Below are 14,731 nucleotides of genomic sequence, written 5' to 3'. Positions count from 1 at the left end.
AAGGTTACCTCTGCTTGGCAACCAACTGTTGCTAAAGCATCAGGAGCCACATTAGGCAAAAGGGAGATAATTCCTCAGTAGTCTCTGTCTCTAAAAACAAGACACCCAGGGGAACCCCCAAACCAAAAGCTAATAGTACTTTCCTTTGTGTGTTTCCCAGCAACTGGCCTTTGGAAATACACTGAGCAGTACACTTCCATCTTACAGCCTTAAGAAGTGAAGCCTGCAGCAATAGAAGTCAAATAGCTCATCAGCAAAGCTTCATGGCTGTCAATAGGATTTGATGAATGTTGACCATGTTAAAAGCCTAATGAGTGAAAAACTAGCAGATTTTCTATATGAAATTTGGCATATGATAGTATATAGAAGAACAGTTGGTTCATCAATCTATCTGAAAAGGCATTTGGATTGTCATCAGAATACACAGCTTGGTTCATATAGAAGCTATTATTCTCTAACAGTTCCGGAACAATGAGAGCAAAAATCCAAAGAGGGGTGGTGGGGTTTTTTTGTACTTATGACATGTTTGGAATTTGGGGATAATAACCAGAAAGGAGCCTGACCAGTCATAATATATTACTTTCCCAATAAGCAGACTGGTGCATTACCTCCCCACCAGCCTTTTTATCACTTTACCCTAACTCTGGCATTTTGTTCCATCATTTTCACTTTTTCAGAATGCTTCTGGGCATGGGCAGAAACATATCTGGAAATAAAGATTATGCGTTAGAGCTTGACTTTGGAGCCTGTTCGCTTTCCATTTCATTTCTTTTAAGAATCTAAAATAAAGAATCTAAAATAACTCACTTGAAAGGCGTGAAGAAGATGAGATTGGCTTAGGCTGAACTGAACACCTCCTGAAAGCTTCCCCCCACCCAGGCCGCCATGTTCTAGAGACATGAACCCCCTTCCAAATTACTATTTTTAGACCTTCACTTGACCATTCAAGTACATTCAATTAAATCCTCTAGAATTTTTTTCTTCCTATGGAGGTTCCTCAAAGCCATGACCATTCCTAAATCAGAAGACCCTATTCAGTCATCCCTTGGTCACCTCTTCCATCAGTTGATGTTAGCTCATTCTACCAGGGCTACCCTAGAAGACCATGTTGAGTAGTTAAGAGTGCTTTCTGTTTTGTGTGACTAGTGCCATCATCATAAGAACTGCTCTGGTTGCCAGTGACTTCTGGATGCAATTCAAGGTGCCAGTTGTCATATTTAAAACCCTATATAGCTCAGGATCTGGATATCTGTGGGACTATCTCTCAGAGTTTTCCCTTGACTAATAAGATCTACTTGAGAATGAACCATTTGAATTCCATCCTTGCTGTCCTTAAGATCCATGAGGATGTGCTTTTTCTGTTAGCTGTCTGCCTTTAGAATACTGCTATCAACTGCAAAAAACCAGATCCATACATGAGAGTTCAGTTAAGTTGATTTATTGCTAAAAGCCTATACACAGGAATCCCCTCAACTAATAGTCAGCATCTGGTTAGAGTTAGATAAGGATGAACAGCACTCGAGGAGGGTTGGACTTAATTTGCTTGTGTCTCTGTAGGGATTCTAGGCTGAGCCCCCTTTTCACTCTGCCCCCAGATTTTGCCATCCTTTCTCCTACAAGTGGACCATTAGAAGTCAGGTTCGCATCAAATCTTGTTGGTATTCAGGAAAGCCATCAAGGACTAGATGTTCCAAAAAACCATTGGGGATTAATGGTCGGGCAGGATCCTTCCTTGAGTAGATTACAGCTATATTGTTGCTGCTAGGACTGTTTTCCACAATGTGTCTATGGCTATGAAATTTGTTGTCATTGGGCTTGAGGTTTTGTGTGTTTTTTAATTCTTTCTATTTTTCCTTTTATGTCATTTGTAAGCCCCTGTAAATCACAGCAAGACAGATGCAGCAATGTGTTGCAATCCACAAGCACACACACACCCCTTTGTCTTATTTGTGAAGTTATTTTTATTTTATTGCAGACTTTTTGAAGAAGAATATCAAACCGACATCACTTTCTATGTTGGCAATATGCTCTTCAAAGCTCACAAGGCGGTACTTTTAGCAAGAGTTCCAAATTTCTTTCTGCATGTTATTGGAAGACATTTAAATACTTGTAGCAACTGTGAAGCTTTAAATCTGGAATATTTGGAACCTTCTGAATTTAAAACTTTCCTGCAGTAAGTGACTTCTCATTATTTTTGCATTTTAAATTGCATTTCAAAAATGAAGTTGCGATTTTGTACGGAAAGTTAAGAAATCAATTCAGTCACCTATTTATACTGTTCAGAATTCTTTTTCTACCACAAAGATAGATTTAACCCAGCAGTTCTTCAAACTTGGCCCTTTTATGACTTGTGGACTTCAACTCCCAGAATTCCTCATTCAGGCACGCTGGCTGAGGAATTCTGGGAGTTGAAGACCACAAGTCATAAAAGGGCCAAGTTTGAAGGCCCCTGATCTAACCCTTCATATGCGTATGAAAACACATGTTTTTGTTTGTTTTTCCCTGTCTTGAAGTTTCCTGGAGTTCTGTTTTCCAAAAATTAACATTTAAATGTGAAAATATATCCTGTTACCTATATTCCAATGCATCTTATAATTGGTAAAATTTGGATAAAAATAAATTGTCTTACAGAGTGGCGTCTAGATCAGGGGTAGGCAACCTTGGCTCTTTTATGACTCGTGGACTTTAATTTCCAGGATTGTTGATTGTTGATCACAGCATAGCTGAATAGGTCTTTAAGACTTGTGAACTTTAGCTCCCAGAATTCCTTAGCCAGCTATGCTGAAGTCCACACGTCTTAAAAGTTGTCAAGGTTACAGACCCCTGTTCTAATGTCCTGTGCTATACTAGCCCTAATGTGCCAATATTGACCAACACTATTCTTACCATTAGGAGAGAATTCTGCATCTGTTTATGAACACGACACAGGAAAAATTATAATTTAAAATGTTGGTAGAATAAATTGCAAGGTGCATCAACAGAGAAATGAAGCAAAAGTCACACATTTATGTTTAATATTTAAAAGGTAGGGGAAATGATGTAAAAGATTTAGATGGAAGTGGTCTACTCTTGTGAGTGGAGTTCAGTGCTTGAATATATAAGTGAGGATTAAATTATGAGTGAAATGGGCTGAAATGTAGGTCAGAAGGTGTGAATTATTTTACCTAGTTTGGTCAAGTAGTATAAAAGTAGGAATTCATATATTGCTGATAAGTGCACATGTTACATTCCAGTGAAGGGTAAGATTGAAAGAACCAGGGATGAGTATAACATTTTGAGTGAATGGAATCTGGGGGGGAGGGGGGGGAGACAAGATTACACTTCTTGACGACATAAATGGATGAGTAGAAATGGAAAAGCAAAGAGATTTTTTTTCTTTAGTATTTAGCAAACAGCATGTTGTCTGGATTCATGTGTTTAAAAAACAATCAGTAATAATTAGTTTCTACGTTTTCATAATCAATATGTTAGTTAACACTATAAAAAGCAAAGAGATTGACATACTTGGAGACGTAGAATCAGTGAGAATGTTGTCTTTGGATAATTATCTGCACGAGAATATGTCTGTTTTGAAAATGAAGTTTAAACTTAAATTTGTTTCTTAAGGAATATGTCTAGCTGATCTCAATCTAAAACCATGGATGATTTTATTGTACAAAAGAGAGGGGAGGCTAAGAAATATGAAATATAAATAAATAAAAAATATAAAAGACTGAGATAATCAGTGAAGGAGTCAAGAAGGAGGAGAGTTCCAAATGCGGTAAAGATCATTTCTGGATAGTGTCCCTCAGAATGGATCATGTGAAATAACGGATATCAGAAAAAGAGGGAAAGCTATGAGAGTGAAAGCAGAAAAAGTGCAGGCCCTGTAGGAAATAATATTCATACATTAGACATTTACAAATATGACATTTGTCATATTGTATGTAATATGACAGATATTGCCATCATGACCAAGGTATGAATGGCTATGAGTTGCGTCTCCTGACTTAGAAACCTCCATAGCAGTGTATTAAGGGTATTTGCATGATAAAGTGAAGTTTAGAAAACAAAGAGGAAAAATAGACTTTGAAGGAAATTCCTTGTGTGTAGAGTAAAAAAAGAGACTACAGGTGGTCCTCGGCTTATAACGGTTTGTTTAGTTCAAAGTTACAAGGCACTGAAAAAAGTGACATATGACCGTTTTTCACTTTCGATTGTTGAAGCATTCCCATGGTCTCATGATCAAAATTCAAATGCTTGGCAACTGACTTCTATTTGTGATGTTTGCAGTGTCCTGGGATCATACAATCTCCTTTTGTGACCTTCTGACCAGCAAAGACAATTGGGAAGCAAGATTCACTTAACACCTGTGTTACTAACATAAGCACTTCTGTGATTCGCTTAACAGCTGTGACAAGAAAGGTTGTGAAATGAGGCAAAACTCACTTAACAAATGTCTTGCTTAGCAACAGAAATGTTGGGCTCAATTATGATCGTAAGCCACGGACTACCCATGTTGGTCTGGGGCAAGAATTAATTAATTATGAATGTGACTGAGTAGCACAGTAGGTGACCAGTACAACAAAAAAAAGTAAGATGGTTTGATCACATAGAGTAAACAAAGGTCAAAATACAAAACAATTTATAAAGGAAGAGTGAATGGGTCAAGAGGAAGTTGGAGTTTGAGAAAATTATGGTTCAATAGTGTTGATGAGATCCTAAAAAAAGGTAGAGTTAAAAAGTTTTAAGAGCACTGATGTATGATAAATAGAGTAGAGTAGAGTAGAATAGAACAGAATAGAATAACAGAGTTGGAAGGGACCTTGGAGGTCTTCTAGTCCAACCTCCTGTTTAGGCAGGAAACCCTATACCATTTGAGACAAATGGTTGCCCAATCTCTTCTTAAAACTTTCAGCGTTGGATCATCCACAACTTCTGGAGGCAAGTTGTTCCAGATAAGTAGATGTGGTACAAGTAAGATTTGTTTGTTTGTTTGTTTGTTGGAACATTTAGATAGCCACCCATCTTCTAGCCAACTCTGGGAAGCTCCCAATCAAAAGTTACACCAATATATAAAATCATATTAAAACTATAAAAATAAACATATTAAATCATTCAAAACAACAAAGACTGGACATCAAGTAAAGCCTCTAAAAGCCTGGTCTTCAAAGCTTAAAGAGGGTAGAGGCCTGCTGAATTTCAGGGGCAGAGTCTTCCGTAGGGCAGGGTCTGCCACAGAAAAAGCACGCTTCCTTACTTTCATCAGATGGCAATATTTAGGAGAAGGGAGCACACCCACTATATCTAATCTGGGGGGGGGTAGATGTCCTTAGGGAAAAGGGATTCCTGCAGATATCCTGGCCCTGTGCCATATAGGACTTTAAAGGAGAAGACCAGCACCTTGAAGGTTTGCCCTATAACAGACATGTCAAACACAAGGCCCGGGGGCCGGATGCGGCCCGCGAAGTGGTTTCATGTGGCCCGCGAAGCCATTCTGGAAACAGTGAGGGAATGGCCCCCCATTGCCTTGGCCGGCCGGGAGCCAATGTACAATTTTGTGGTGGCCATCTGTGCTGAAACACATTCAATCTTAGCTCCACAAGACCATCTAGAAACAGCAAGGAACCAGCCCCTGTTGTGTCGGCCCCGTCCCCTGGGTGCATGCTGGGGAGGTGTAACCCTTTGTGAGGAATGAAGAAATGGACCATGCCTTGGCACTTGCCCCAGTCCCAATCCCTTCTGCCAGAGAACCTCAGATCTGTCCCACTCCTGCCCAGGCCCCCACAGGCACCCTTGACGCAAATGATGTAGAGCTGGCCATGCCCACCCAGTAGGCCATACCCACTCCATCTACGCCCACTCAATAGGCCGCACCCATTCTGGCCATACCCACCCAGCCCCCCGAGGGCAACCGCAATGCTGATGCGGCCCTCAATGAAATTGAATTTGACACCCCTGCCCTATAATAATATAAAATTAAGTTATAATATTAAATATAAAAATTATTATTATAATCCACCCAGAATTTACCTTGTGGTACTATGGCCAGCTACTAAATTTAAATAAATAAATTTAAGTAAATAAATAAATTTAAATAAATAAATAAATAAAGGATATGGTTTAAACTAGATTTGTTTATATTTCCTTGTTTCCCCCTATTTCCTATCCTGAATTGCATCTCACTGCCTCCTTGTTGACTGTACAGTCAAGTTGCTTACTCTGAAAGGAAATAGCATGATGAGGTTATGTACAGTGTCTATATATATTTATTTAGATGTTCTGGTCTGTTATATGTTTATTAGGTTCAAATGCAGACCAAACATATATGATTATGAATGTAGACACAAAATACTTTTGAAACAACATTCAGCCCAATACCTATGTATTCTCAAAGAGATTGTTTATTTGGGATATTTTTAGGACTTCATACTACTTTCAGAATTGCTTAAAAAAATAACAAAAACTATTATATTGCAACTTTCGAAAATAAATGCCTTTTTCTCAGGATAGAAATGATGGTCGCAACTAGTTACTCTTTCTGCAAATTTATAAGGTTAACCTTTACTTAAACTTGTCATACTTAGATTCTCAGCTGTCACCAAAATCTGTTGAGTGGATCCAGCAAATATAAATCCAAATAAGTTCTTATATAAAGGGCAATGTAATGGTATTTGGGAATGACCTTGGAAAGAGCTACTGCCAAGATACTGATTGGATAAGAGGCAGCTTAGCCCTCAGAAGGAATGTGGGTATGGCAATTACCTCAGAAGTGATCCTCATGGTTCCTTAGGTATAAAGGCAATGGGCCAGAAATGTACTTTCAGAGTTGAAAGATTGATATCAACCTTGAGAGGTAGTCTAGACAGGAAGCACACCAAGATGAACTAATTCTGCTTTTTTATAAAAGAATCTTGCAAGTCTGTCTTCCAAGGTCTTTCCCACATACAATTATAGGCAGAGACTGGTAAGACAGAAACCGAAGCCAAATAGAACTATTATGTGCCTTTCTCAGTCGTCCCCAAAGCCTAGCAGGAGACTGGCCAGGTATTTATTGACTTGGGAATTTGGAGGAAAAAGCCTAGAGTTTAAATTGTGAAGCAGAGTGTTGTAGATATACAGGGTCTGTCTTTGTAGCACCGTTTGAACAATCAATTGGGTTAGAAGCTTCATTCTTGTCAGCAATACATTTTATAAGCTGGACAAGTCATGTCTGAGAATTTTTTGCCCAGACTAATCAATCCTGCGTGTGGGATTTAGAGAGTCATAATTTAATACTGAGCTCAGATGTGAATCTGGACAGCTTGATTGACCATAATTACTCCTATCAATGTGGGAAGTGAGTCTTCTTCATCTCGAGAGCTGTGACTCAGCTTCAAGGAGCCCACTAACTCAGGGGTCCCCAACCCTCAGTCCGTGGACCAGTACCGGGCTGTGGCATGCCAGCAACTGGTCCACACAAACAAGGAAAGACCCATACACAGCATGCAGGCAGCACGTAAAACCACACCCGCTCCGGTCCGTAGAAAAACCTCTCTCCACGTAACCAATCCCTGATGCCCAAAAGGTTAGGGACCTCTGCACTAACTGTTGCCACAGTTTGCTAATGTCTTGCTTTTGATTTATAGCCAAGTAGTGACCAGATGGACCAATTAGTTCAGATGAGAAACTAACTGATGGATTAGGGACAAATGGGACAAAATCTACAGACGGGACAAAATTTACCACCACTGGTGTTCTGTGGACTAATTTCAGCACCCTGTACTGGTTGGAGTAGCTCCCGTCCTTCAGGGAACACTAGCAATCTTGCCTAACATATATATGATACAAAATCAGGCAACTGAACTACCTTCCTTACTTAATGGAACTAGATATCCTTAAAATTAGATGGCATCCCCATGGACAGAACTAGCTTAGAATTTTAAATTAGTCCAATGGCTGAGATTCAAAAAGAGTTTGGTAGCACCTTTTGAGACTAACAATTTTATTTAAAATTCATGGGTGAAGTTAACTTCATCAAATTCATCCTCAAGTCCTTATGCTTCAAATAAAATTATTAACCTCAAAAGGTGCTACCCTTTTCGCTCAGAAAGCGCTCTGAATTTTAACAGCCATATATTGTCATGGTTCTCTTCCTAAAATGTCACCAATGACTGAAAGAGCTGTAAAATGGGCAACTTCTGCCTTCTGATTCGGAACAGCCTGCATTTGGACAACGATGTTAATTTTGTAGCAGGCTGGAGAGTTAATTCAGAGATTCAGTTGAACAGGTAACTGTCAACCATGATATTCATCACTTCTGGTGGAGTAAACACTCAGTATGCTGCTGAGTTTCAGCTTTTAATTTGGGACATAGGCTGAAAAATTGACCAGTTCAGAGTGGAACTATCAGATGACATAAGGGAAGAATTTACTCATTAAAGTATAGTGGAGAATATTATAGCACTAATTCAAGTTTCTTGGGAAAATCCTCTTGGAAAATCAAAGTGATATTTAATTTTATGTATCATTTTTATTTTGTCTGGGTTGACCTTGTACCCCATCCAAAAGGCAGTCACTCTATAACATTGAAATATAAAACAAAATAATAATAATGTGGAAAATTTACCAAAGAATAGAGACTTAACAGAGTATGCAAACTATTGCACCATATTGTTAGGAAAATAACTTTAGGATTGTCCATCACAAATTAGACCCTACATGGAAAAGGAGATGTTGGATGTTGATGCTGGTTTGAGAAAAAGCAAAGGAACAAGAGATGATAACCAGATAGCTAAGAAAGCTAAAGAATACTAACAAGAAGTTAATGTGTATTTAATTGATTATAGAAAAACCTTGATTGTGTTGGTTATGTCAAACTGTGGAATGTCCTTAGGAAAATGAAAATGCTAGAATATCTTATTGTCCTCATGTTAAACTTATATATAGGATAGGAAGCCACAATCCAGATGGAACATAGCAAGTTTTGTTCACTGCATTTCAAGTAATCCTCAGAGTGGTAATTGGGTCTGGGAACTCTGCTGCTAAATGATGCAATCATAAAGTATGATGTCACCTGATTGCATCACTTAGCAATGGCTATTCAGGCAGCCCCAATTGTCATCAAATGAGGACCACACAGCTCATTAACTGAGACCATTAACTCATGATCATGACTTCTGACTTCCTGTTGGCTTCCCCTTTGACTTTGCTTGTGTTAAGCCGACAGAGAACATTGGAAATCACAATCCTGTGATCGCAACTTGTTGCAATGTCATAGTTGCAAGCCAGGTTCCAAGCAACAGCTGGAACTTCAAGGATCCATTTAAGTCTCCCTGATTCAGGACCATTGTAAATATGAACAGTCACAGTTCAATGGATGGTTGTAGTCCCAGGACTACCTGTATTTCCAAACACTTGTCTGAATAGAATATAAAGTAAGGTAGGGTAGGGTAGGATAGGGTAGAATAAGGTAAGGTAGGGTAGGGTAGGATAGGGTAGAATAAGAATAGGATAGGATAGGATAGGATAGGATAGGATAGGACGGGGGTAGGGAACCTTGGCTCTTTTATGACTTGTGGACTTCAATATCCAGAATTCCTGAACCAGCCATGCTGACTCAGGAATTCTGGGAGTTAAAGTCCACAAGTCATAAAAGAGCCAAGGTTCCCTACCCCTAGGATACGATAAGATAACCTTTATTGTCACTTTTTTCTGTAAACACACTGGCACACATTAAAAATGAAATTCTGATGCCCGCAGTCAAAAGAAGTATGTGTGTGTGTGTGTGTATCTCCATACACATACACGTGCACACACACACATACATATACATGTGTATATGTGTATATATTAATCACAGATATAATAGAGTTGCGGAGTACAATGCTTTGGGTTTGAAAGCATAAATATACTATCTACCTCAACATTTTAAAACAGCTGTTGGCTATTGTGCAGCCGTCCTCCAGAGCTGCTGGACAATTTGGAATGAAGATAACAGCTACTTTAAAGAGTTATAGACATGTAATACATTTAAGAAAATATTCAGTATTTTTTTTTTTGGGAAATCAATACTATGCTTTCCAAAACAACATTCATATTTATGTAAACTTAGATTGTTAGAAATTGTTTTACACTCTTTAGCAGTCATTTAAAGAAAAGACTTCATTTATTCAAAGTGTTGTCTCTGGCCCTTCCCTGCTGCGGCCACTGTTGCACTGCGTTTCCTACCAGGGAAATATAGTACAAGGGCTGCTCTTCGCTGAGCACTGGGCTAGGGAATCTACTCTTATCACGTCCACCAGCCATCCTTGTTGACAAATTGCCCTAACCACAAGACCAGCAAAATTTAGACCTTTGTGTCATTTGACCTGTGCTAGGCTGGTAGGTGTTTGTGACTGGATTTGTGTATTGTGCTAAGCCAAAACATGGGGAGGCTTGATACATTATGTTATATGAAGCCTAGCTGTTTTGGTTTACTCAATTAGCCATGGTTAGTCAAACCAGGACATAATTCAGGAATCTCTTAACTTTTTTAGATTCAGAGCATTTATAGCTTTCTCACAAAATAGTGATTAGGAATCATCATAAAATGTCCATTTACAACAGATTTGAACATTTACAAAACAATCTGTAATGATGATTACAGAGCATTGTAATTTCCAGGCAATCATTTCAAAAAACTTTCTGGAATATTGATGAATTGACTAGTGAACACAGACAAATTCATTTCAGTGTTGTGTACAGTTTAAAATTTCTGGAGGTAATTTCAGAACAGATTTGGAAAAAAATAACTTAAGGGGCTTAAATACATTAAAACCCCATTAATTCCTGTGTTTGCTAACAGCAACAAGAAGTAGACAATAAAAAAATGAAAAACAAGCAACATAGTTTTTTATTATTATTAGAAGACTAGATTGATAGGCGATAGTGGTTAGGTATATATTTTTTTCTTTGTGACTATATTACTATTGGAATTTATATACTATTTCTTTCTTTCTTATAGCTTACTATAGAAAATAATTTCAAACATCTATTCTGTTCTGAATTACTCCAACTGATTTTTTTTAATCTTGGTCATTTTACCTCATAAAAAAACAAGCATCTTAAAATTCTCATATCAAACAGTTTGAATTATGCAGTGTTCAATATTGTATTTGCACAGTGAAGTCATGTTATGTAGTTGTAATTGGAAAGAAAGCAAAATCCCTCTTAAGATTAATGGAGGCTATTTCCAAAACATTGTTCAAATGGATTGGAGCCTGACACATTCTGTTCCTAGGGCTGCATATTCATCTGACAGAAGCATTACAGAGGAAGAACAAGAGATTCTAAAGAAAAAAGTTTCGACTCCTGAATTAGCGGAAAAAAATGAAAAGCTAAAAGTTGGCGGTCTACGCAATGATCAAATATGTACAGGGCAGAGGCTGGGAAACCATGAAAGGACACCTGACCGTCACTGGATATTCTGCAAGACAGCTGTAGAAACCGAATGCGCTGCACCTTCTATCGCTGCTAGTGACATGCCAACAGAAGCTGTTGATGCTGAGGGTGAGGTAACAATGTCAGGTGAGATTAAAATATAATGTGTGAATTGTTATCTAAGATATCAGTTTTGGTTTGTTCACTGCCTCAAACAAAATTTACAGCTATTCCACACGCAATAAGGAGATGAATAATTCATGACTGTAACCTGACTTCTGAGTAAATGAGGCTTGTGTTAGACTAGACTTTGGGGAGTTCAACAGTCCTTATTCTAGCCCAGAGGCCTCCAATCTTTTGAGCACCAGGGACTGGTTCCGTGGAGAGAGGTTTTTCTGCGGACCGGAGGGGGCATGGTTTCATGTACTGCCTGTATCCCACGAATGGGGCTTTGCTTGTTTGCGCGGCCCGGTTTCTGGCATGCCGCAGCCTGGTGCTGGTCCATGGACCGGGGTTGGGGACCCCTGCTCTAGCCTATTAAGTAAAAGAAGAGTTCCAATATGTACTCTGAAGCCCAAAATCATAGGTTTGAAAAGGACTTTGGAGATCTTCCAGTTCAATGTCCCACCCAGTGCAAGAATCTTCCTAATAACAAAGTTGGAAAAAGTACTCTGTAATGCAGAGTTCCCTGACCTTTCAGGATTAGCAACCTGGAGCGGGGGAAGGGGGGAAAGAAGGAAAAGTTTTGTGGGTGGTGAACACATTAGTGGGACCGCAAACGCCCATGACACGGCAACCTTCATGCGAGTGGGGCGGCAAATGACAGTGATGCTTGTGGCAATGCTCATGCAAATCGGGCTGCGAATACCCATGATGCTCTGGGCAATGCTCGTGCAAGAGCCCCCTGTAAATGCCCGCTACACTTGCAGTGATGTTTGCACTAGTGGGACCACAAACGCCCATGATGCTCATAATGACACACGAGTGGGGCTGTCCTCCCATGGGCAAATGCCTTCACAGCCAGCCACTCACGCTCCCGGTGGCCAATAGGGGACCCCTGCTCTAATGTACAGCTATTTTCACTTTCTTCAACAAACATTCCTTACTAAACACCATATGCTACAGGTAGTCCTCAATTTACAACCACAATTGAGCCTAAAATTTCTGTTGCAAAGTGAGTACAGTAATTTTCAGATCCAGGCTCCTGCACAGATCTAACATTCACTGGAAATTATTTGGGTTCTCAGCCAACAATATGCCATTGTCCCCATAGTTGAGGGCATCCATATTCATGTCCTCAACCAGCACAATTCCAACATCACCCCAAATATTCTTTGACATACTAATCTCCAAAATACTCCTTCCAATGTTTCCGCACTTCAGTTTGATCTCAAACCATTTCATCACTTTTTAATTCCATTTGCCTTGCTGGAGGAACATTGTTTAGCATTTTTCATCCGTTTCAAAACCAAGTGTTTATTTTACAGGGAAGAGTATGTGAGGATGCATAAGAGGTACAGGTCAGGGAGTATGCATGAGGGTGGGGGGTGATGTGCAAGAGACACTGCATGAATCAGGAAGGATGCAAGGAGATGCATGAGGCATGGGTCAAGGAAAGGGTGTGACTGTGTGAGAGGGATGGCACAGGTAAGAAAGGATGCAGACTAGTATATGGGGATATGTGTCTGGTATGACTTGAGTACAGTGGGACTGTGGGAGGATTTTAAATTTTAAAATAAGGATTTGTCTGAAAGGTCAATTTTTCATTACCACAAGAATCAAATTGTAATTTAATTGCCAAAAGCCAGGTACATAACTGCCTTCAATTCTGGTAATGCAACTGAGTGCCTAGTATTTAGAACCAAGGTCATGCCAAGATTTCGAAGATGCCAAATAATAACTTTTCTAATGGAGTCCATAATAGCATATTATCAATATAATTTTCATTCTAGTACAATATAAAAGTCAACAGATGGGAGGAGTAATTATCTCCACTAGTAATGCATTCTTGCAGAACGATTGGATCCCAAGAAATAAAATTTTGTGGAAATCTTTTTTGGTTCATAATTTATTTCTAAACTTTATTTTGCACTATATCAAAAGCTTTTTCTGTGTCTAAGGAAGCCACTATGGCTGTTTTAGGTCTTCCAGAATATACTGTTAAAATATCTACCAGTATTTTAACGTTACCAGAAGCTTGGCATTCTTTCATAAAGATGAATTATGCAGGATTAATTATTGATATTCATACCTTCTGTAATATTCATGCCCTGAAGAGTTCCTTTTAAAATTCAGTTATATAAGCCTGATAAAACGATACACAAGGTCTTTTCAAAATAATTTTATGGGAACCAAGATCTCTGTGGCTTTTATACCATTATGTAAAAAACCAATTACCCTAGTGGTCTTTCCAAATTTACAATAGAATAGAATAGAATAATACAGTCGGAAGGGACCTTGGAGGTCTTCTAGTTCAACCCCCTGCTGAGGCAGGAAACTCTATACTATTTCAGACAAATGGTTGTCCAGTCTCTTCTTAAAAACTTCCAGTGTTGGAGCATTCACCGCTTCTGGAGGCAAGTTTCATAAAATGTCTTTTGCAATGTTGGAAACGGTGATTAAACCTTGAATGAAAACAAAAATCTCACAAAGATCTATTTTGTTCACAAAATAAATAATAGCTGCTTGAATGGTGTCTCCACACTTACAGGTATATCTCAGAAATATTACGGATCCTTTTCAGACTACCGTAATAAAGCGAACAGCCTAATGAAGCAAATCACGTGCATTTTTTGGTTTGCAGTGTCTACAAAAGTTATGTTACACAATACCATAGTGTTATTAAGAGGGCAACACCGTTATGCCTCAAAATGTACATACCTTAATTAAAAATACTATAATGACAAGTATAGACTTTGGAGAGTCAGTTACATTTATTTGAATGCGATCATATGTATTATTCTTGTCAGTCAAGAAGCCAACAAGTTAACAGATTGTAAAGCATCATACAGCTTCTAAATATGATTCCTTATTCAGACCTTTAAGTTTCATCTTCAGGATACTGTATATAGTATGGTCATAACCTCTATAAAAACTTTAAATGACTCAAATAATCCTCACACTTTTTGACCATTTATTTAATGAAAAAATAATGAAACTTCATGTTGGTAATCCAGAATTTAAAATCATCTAATAATAATGCATTAAAATGCCATCATGCACCACTTCGATATTCCTCACCAAATAACACTGATGCTTTTTCTAGATATTGTAATTCTCGACCAACTTATCTATAAATCATTAATATCTTTTGATTCATATATTAACTAAGATTATGTCATTTTTTTAAAAA

General features: G+C 38.5%; 1 protein-coding gene across 2 annotated transcripts in view; it reads left to right on the top strand.

The window, feature by feature from the left end:
* The window catches only part of BTBD8 (BTB domain containing 8), a 51,882-nt gene that overhangs the window by 868 nt on the left and 36,283 nt on the right, over window positions 1-14,731 (top strand). For both annotated transcript variants that reach the window (XM_039343512.1, XM_039343513.1), the window contains exons 2-3: window positions 1,976-2,173; window positions 11,240-11,526. In XM_039343512.1, the coding sequence (XP_039199446.1) occupies window positions 1,976-2,173; window positions 11,240-11,526 (485 nt within the window). The remainder of the gene's footprint in view (window positions 1-1,975; window positions 2,174-11,239; window positions 11,527-14,731) is intronic.

This window comes from Crotalus tigris, unplaced genomic scaffold (assembly GCF_016545835.1).
Source record: "Crotalus tigris isolate CLP2741 ecotype Arizona unplaced genomic scaffold, ASM1654583v1 scf7180000017857.1083437, whole genome shotgun sequence".
Classification (NCBI taxonomy): domain Eukaryota; kingdom Metazoa; phylum Chordata; class Lepidosauria; order Squamata; family Viperidae; genus Crotalus; species Crotalus tigris.
This window is presented reverse-complemented; position numbering and strand designations above follow the sequence as displayed.